This window comes from Phaethon lepturus, unplaced genomic scaffold, assembly GCF_000687285.1.
Source record: "Phaethon lepturus isolate BGI_N335 unplaced genomic scaffold, ASM68728v1 scaffold51504, whole genome shotgun sequence".
NCBI lineage: Eukaryota > Metazoa > Chordata > Aves > Phaethontiformes > Phaethontidae > Phaethon > Phaethon lepturus.
Window position 1 is genome coordinate 43,732 of NW_010536531.1, and position 7,416 is coordinate 51,147.

At 39.3% G+C, this 7,416-nt stretch overlaps 1 protein-coding gene across 1 annotated transcript in view; it reads right to left on the bottom strand.

The window, feature by feature from the left end:
* MCUR1 (mitochondrial calcium uniporter regulator 1) overlaps window positions 1–7,171 on the bottom strand; it is a gene marked incomplete at its 5' end in the record, with an annotated part of 14,819 nt that extends 7,648 nt beyond the window's left edge. Inside the window, 4 exons of the mRNA XM_010286182.1 lie at window positions 942–983; window positions 2,626–2,727; window positions 5,489–5,592; window positions 7,058–7,171. Of these exons, the coding sequence (XP_010284484.1) occupies window positions 942–983; window positions 2,626–2,727; window positions 5,489–5,592; window positions 7,058–7,171 (362 nt within the window). The remainder of the gene's footprint in view (window positions 1–941; window positions 984–2,625; window positions 2,728–5,488; window positions 5,593–7,057) is intronic.
* Between the last annotated feature and the right edge of the window lie 245 nt (window positions 7,172–7,416).

The following is a 7,416-nucleotide window of genomic DNA, read 5'->3' on the forward strand; positions in this document are numbered from 1 at the left end:
GCTAAGAAGGACATCACAGCAGGAAACAGCAGTTCTCACGTCAGATGACCATACTCCCTAAAAACAGTTAATGTTTCCCAGTTTCCAATCTTAATCACTATTGCAAGAATGTTTGTTTCTGTGTAAAGGCTGCTTATGACTCCACACCCATTGAAATAATAGATTTTGAGACAATCTTGGTTTTCATGGTAGAAGGGTGTTTGGAGTGCTATTCAAGAAAGGCAAACCATAAAAAACAGAAAGAGCACAGATGCTTAAACCTGATAATTATCATACACATTCTTATTCTTAACAGAGTAAATTTTCTCCAGAGAGTCTGTTTTCTTGCAAAGGTCATTTGCTCCCAGACAAATGGGGCCAAACATAATGGTCCCAAACTTAGTGGCCTAAAGAAATTATTTCAAAGCTGTTTTAAATTCTGGACAGATAACAGATATGTCTTCAAACAAACAAAAAACCCCCCAATACCACAAAACCAAAACCAAACCCCAAACGCAAAAAAAAAAATAAATCCAAAAATCCCACAAACACAACCAACAAGAAAACCCCAAACCAATTAGAAAGTGCTGTAATTTTAAAAGTATGTTCCATCTGTACATGTAACAGGCAGCCCTAAATGCAGAACTTCACTCAGCCTTAACCACGACACAGCAGTTAGCCACTTTCTGAATCTAAATTAAGGACATGTAAAAAAAACTTCAGTTAAGTTTTTCTTCACCTCTTGTACCATTCACAGATCTCTGTCACCATAAAGGAAGTATGCATGGAATTGTTTTTGCTGCAGCCCACAGAGTACCATCAACTGCAATTTCAGTATCCTATGTCTCACAACAATTAAGCACAGCTTTTAAAATAAAATCTTGAAAGCAACAATTATTTTTTATTTAAAGCAAACTAGACACTAGGTGTTCATTCTTAATTATGTTGGTATGGTATCTTACCATGACTTGCTTCTTTATCTGCTGGAGTTCAAGTTTTATTTTCTGGGAGAGTAGAAAAAAATTGTACACTTTATTACTGTATATAAAACCACATAATCTAGAAATACTAATGAATTTGCATGACCAGTAACAATTAGTATGAAATTCATAATGTGAAAAGGCAAAATGAGCATGGTTTAACTCTTAGGTCCTCAATATGTGTATAGATATATGCACATGCATACACATGCATGTTTACTCAGTACTGTGCATTTCCAAACAGCAGCACAAGACAGAAGCTATCAGTGTCCCACAGCAGCATAGGATGGTATTAACAAGAGTAAAGCCAGCAGACCAAGGGAAGTGATCATTTCCCCAATTCAGCACTTGTGAGCCTGCACTGGAAGTGCTGTGTCCAGCTTTAGACTCCCTGGTAAAAGACGGATGTTGACATACTGGAGCAAGTCCAGTGGTGGGTCACAAAGATGGTGGGGGGCTGGAGCACACTATGTTGGGGGTGAGGAGGAAAGAGACCAGGGTTTGTTCAGCTTTAAGAAGAGATGGCTAAAGGGCAATCATACTGCAGCCTGCAACTACCTAAAGGTCTCTAGAGGTCCTTTCCAATCCAAATAATTCTATTACTTTATCTGTTTCAAAAGATACATGAAATAGAACATGCTACAGCTATAGCTATTAGACCTCTCTGGAGATCATCCAGTCCAATCGCCTGCTCAAAGCAGGGCCAACTGCAGCAGGTTGCTCAAGGCCACATCCAGTTGGGTTTTGAATACCTCCAGCACAGGGACTCCACACCCTCTCTAGGTACCCTATTCCAGTTTTCTGCCACCCTTACAGTAGAAAGGGTTTTCTTACATTTAAATAGAATTTCATGCGTTTTGATCTGTGCCAATTACGTATTACTGTGTCACTGGACAACATCAGGAAGAGACTGTCTGTGTTCTTTATACCCTTCCTTCAAATAGTTGTATACACTGAGATCCTCTCTGGGTCTTCTCTTCTCCAGGCTAGACAGTCCCCTCTCTAGCAGTCTTTCCTCATATGTCAGATGCTCCAGTCCCTTACTCATCTTTCTGGCCAGCAGAAAGATCTGCAACCTTTCTGGTTGGACTCTGGCCAGCGGGTCCATGTCTCCCTTGCGCTGCAGAGCCCAGAACCGGACCCAGCACTCCAAATGAAGTCTCACCAATGCGAGGCAGAGAGAAAGGATCACCTCCCTTGACGCACTGGCAGCCCTCCTAACACAGCCCAGGAGTCTGTTGTCAGCCTTTGCCACAAGGGCTCATCGCTGGCTCATGGTGAACTTTGTGTCCACCAGGACTCTCAGGGCCTCTTCTGCAAAGCTGCTTTCCAGCTGGTCACTCCCAGCCTGTCTGGTGCCTGGAGTTATTCTTCCCCAAGGGCAGGACTTGGCATTTCCATTTGTTAAACTTCATGAGATCCCTGTCATCCCATTTCCCCAGCTTGTTCATGTCCCTCTGAATGGCAGCACAACTGCCTGATGTATCTGCTCCCAGCTGTGTATCATCTGCAGACTTGCTGATGTACTCTGCTCCATCAACAAGGTCATTAATGAAGGTGTTAAACCATACTGTCCCCAGAGCCCTTGTACCCTTGGGTACAAGACGCATCATTAGAAAAAATAAGCAAGCGCTAAAATAGCACTTTCCAAGACAGTGATTTTTACCTCATTTTCTGAACGAAGTGCTGAAAATTCACTTTTTTCTAAAATAATCATGTCCTTTTTCACACCACCAATATGGGACATTACTTGCTGAAGTGCAATTTCCTTTAAAAGAGGGAAGAAAACATCAGAACATATCATAACTATAATGTTCTTTATATATTTTTAATTCAGCAATTTTAGATTGATTATCTGAGCTTCAGAAAGCAAGATAAATTAAGTGACAGTGACAAAATAAGCAAGTCAGGCTCAAACGTTGGTAACTTTTGATAAAATTAGCAGTGCTGACAGAATAATTCAATTAATAACCTAGGAAATAGTTTCTTCCAAGTCTTCAAATTCTTAAGCTAGCAAAAGCATTAGGGAGAGAAGTCTCATGCGGAAAGCTGGCTTTCAGACCAAAACTCCTCAATGCAGCCATAGTCTTTTGTAACTACCTCCTCTTCTACCTTCCCCTGCCAAGGGGGCTCACTCTGCTTCGCTACTCAGAATCATGCCCTATACTTACACTTTTAATTGCTCTTATCAGTCTGTTATACTGAGCTGACAGAAGACAAATGTGTCCTCTGCAACTTTCAAGGACAGAAAAATCTGTAGACATTGTTCTAGATCCTACACTATCCACACGTGCAAACAGGGACTGCCTTCTCTTCTCTGAAGATCACCCTCTAATAAGTAGTCCCTTGCTTTTGATTCTGGACTAAGAACCCTACAAAGCCAACACAGCACAAGCTTCACTTTTGTCAGGAAATGCTATTCCAATTTGCAGTGTTATATCTCTAAGTGGCATCTGGAGATGCCTTACCAGGCTACCTGACTACAAGACTGAAAAAAAAATGGGTCAGTGTACTGGACACATTACAAAAAGTCTACAGAAAGAGTACTGCCGTGGACACCTCTTCTCTTACTCCCCGATGTCTCCAGCTTGCTTTTGTTCTCTCCCTTCTTCAAAGAGCTCAGAAAACAGAATATTCCATGTTTTTTCCCTTCCCCATCTCTACACATACATATATATTACTTTTTCCCTAAGGTTTTATCTAACCATTGTAATACTTCATCTTTTATATAGCCAACTATGGCTTAATGGTAATAGCTACATCCACAACATTAACAACCTTCTTCCAATTCTTCATTCTCTTTTTGCCTAAGCCCTTGTGCATTCAAAGACTGTAAGGAAGTACAAGTTTATCATGTTGTCCAGAGTTCATGGCATACACACCTTCTTGAGCTGCCTCTATCTTAGCATGCTGTACAAACCTGCACATTTGAATCTGAATGGCAGAAAGTCACCTGAGGGTTGAATCTAACAGTCTTGGAAAGCAGCTACCACCAGTAGCAACATTTAATTCAGCACAAAACAAAGGAAAACATGTTTACTTTTATTCAAAAGAGCTGGGCATAGAAGGAGGTTGAGATTGCTTATTGTAGACTGCTTACTATATATAGTACAACCAACCATGGGAGAAAAGGTCCCGTTAAGATTGCATTCCTTGATTGACTGTGGAACAAATTCAGCACAGGAGGAGGAAGCCTCCATGACTGCTTTGCCTGGAATCTAAAAGCTAGAAGGATGGGCTGAAACCTCCCTAGATGGAAGGTGGTGCACAATCCAGGTATCCCACTTAATGTGATGCCCTACTGCCAAGACTATTATACTACGAAGACAGCAGCTGCTGTCTTCTCATGTTTTAAGACAGCAGCCTAGTTACTAAGAAATAAGTTAAAGCTTGTGCTCAGAAGGTGACTTGGGGCTGTGAATCCGAGCCTCACAGAGCAGCCCATGGGGCTATACTTCAGCTATGCTTCTTGTCAGCATTGTCTGTTTGATCAGCTTACATGTCAAGGAATTCCAGCACACCAGATATTGTAAATCCCATTCAAAGGCTAAAGTTCCACATGTAGTGAATCATGTCTCACTCTGAATTTCAGTTTCATTTCTGGACCCTGATGCCTAGAAGCTCAACATGTCAATACTCAACACTGTCATGTTCAATTCTTTACATAAATCTACCTTTGGATGACCTGACAAAGGGCCTTAAAAAATCACAGCCAATATTAGAACAAGAAGCCTTGCCTCCAGACACAATTATTCATCAAAACAATCATTCCCTCACAAGTCAAAGCTAATAATTCAGTGCGGTTGTACGCAACTTCCTGGTAGCCAGGATCTCTGCAGATACTCATCATTATCAGTCTATTTACAAACAAGTTTTCTTCACTTCCTCCCACCAAGATGCATATGCTGGGTAGATTTAGAGGATACCATGAGCAACGTATGCAAAGGAAAAAGGAGACATATTTCAGTATCAGCATCCAAACTATACATGTTCCTCTATCTTATCAGTGTATACAACTACACCAATCATACCCTAAAAACATCATATAAAAAAAGAAATTCTGCTACATTCTAATACAATATAAATGTCATCGTGAGACAATGAGATAAACAAAAAGGTACCACATAACAGGGTGGTAAATAACTGCAGGAATCTGTACTTCCTTGTTACAAGTCTACAAAATAATCTATGTAGGAGTTGTAACTATTCAAATCCATGCATTGAGTACATCCTATGTCTGTCTAAAAGCCTTCTCAATAATTCTATTTCATGCTACAATAAGGTTAAAACTAAAAAACTACCCCTGGTTTGCATACCAACTCACAGTACCTAAATCTCAAGGTCCATCACAACACTTTGTTAAGTATTTGATAAACTCAAGACAAAATTCCCTAGCCAATAGATACACAGGGATGTTTGTTCTTCACCTTCAGACTTTTAAAATACAGTAATAAGTAGCAACATATATTTCACTAGCAGGCATACTAGGTTTTGATTTACTTTAACCCCACCATTGTCTCTGACCTAACCTGCTGTACTTTGGTGACCATGTCCTTGTAAATCATATCCAGGTTGGTGTTCGTAATTTTCACTAATGCAGATACAATGACCTCCGACTGCTGAGTAGTGAACCCTAAGCAAAACAAAATGCAACAACATTCAGAGACAGACCTAAATCTGGACAGTTTACAGAAATGCCACTTGCTAATACTCAGCATCAAGTCAAAAAAAATGTCAGTTATGAAGATAATAAAACATACTCCTTTTGAACCAGCGTTAACAAAAGAACCATCAGTCAGTACACCCAAGTTCCCCCACCCCAAAATTACGTCTGTGACATATCACTTCTGTACTACAGCACTATTACCATATCAGCAGGATAAACTCTGGAAATTTTCTAGAAGTATTATGAAATGTCATCTCTCACATGTATGTCGTTATTTCTATGAGCAAGAATTCTGATCCTAAAAAGCAGATACTTACTTTCAGCACACTATAGTTCTTCACTACTGCTGAAGATGTGCAAAACTCAACAACTGAAAACAGAGCTAACTGCTCTGATTTTAGGCCTACCAGCATCTGAGTCCCTGTTAGAAACCTTTTAAACTGAACATACTGGGAACTATTATAAAACATTGTCCCTAGATATATTCTCAACTTTTTTACCCGTGCATTTTGAAAGTGGAAATGTCATGAACAAGATTTAATCATTATGAAAAGAACCACTTGCAAAAGCATGATTGTTTCAAACTAACTAGCAGTTAAGCGTCAGAAAGCACGTATGGGGTCTGAGAGTGAGTTGCTTTCAATAGCTGAGCTGATATCATAGTTTGCTACCACCAAAAGGAAGAGACAGCCCTCCTCCTGACACTTTGTACATCCTGGTGCTCACACAACTGCTCTGTGAGCTCACTAAACTAGTGTCTCAGAATACCAATCAAGCAAAAGACCTGGAGAATTTTCTGAGAATTGGGTTGGCACATCAAAAGAGATGAAACCACATGGTAGGGGAAAGGGACTGGGACCTCTCCTTTTCAGGGATGGAGAGCTGTCAGAAGTCAATTCAGCTGTACTGAACTTCACCCGAAGGTACCTTCCCCACTCAGCAACACTAGCATGAATGCAAAATAATCTATTCCCTTATCTATGTTTTAGCATAACAGCAGCCATATTTTATGTAGTATTCTACGTTCTATCCCAAAAGCTGCATTTTACATAGTAGTCCATACTCAATCCTATTATAATACACTGTTGCATATTCGAGGTGCTATATACTGAATATGTAGGAATCCAATTAATACATTTTAAACCACTATCTTGAAAATTCTGGGTTTTTTAACTTCAGTTCTTGAAATTTAATTTCTCTTCAGCATTTTCCATTATGAGTAGGATAATAAATTACTCCAATCAAAGTTATAAGAGCACTGTTCTCTTTTGGAAGTAGAAAAAACCTGTATGTTCTTATCCAGTAATTTAAAAAAATAAAATCCCTAAGATTGAAGCTGTAACATCACATGTCAAGCAGTAAATAACTTTGCAAGCTAACAAAACACTAATGAAATTACTTTAGAAATAACTACATGTTTCTAGTACATTACCATTTTCTTCCAAGAGGCATACGAGCGCATGAGTGTCAAAACAAAGCTTCCTATTTCCCAGTAAGGAAATATTCCCTTTGCTTTGTAAAGATGATGATGCAGAGATGCTTACATCTGAAAAAAAAGACAAACAAAACATAAGTTATTTTTAAAAAAGAATATTTAATCAACATATTTGCTTTCCATGAGTTTCCTTACTACCCCAAATATTTTTGATTTATGACAAAATACTAGACTGCACATTGAGATTATCACACCTTGCTTGAAATGGAAAAGGTATCTGACTAACAAGTTCTCTCCACAAGAGCTTGAAAATAGACAACAATGCTAATGCCGCACTTCTGAGATGCTCTCCAAGA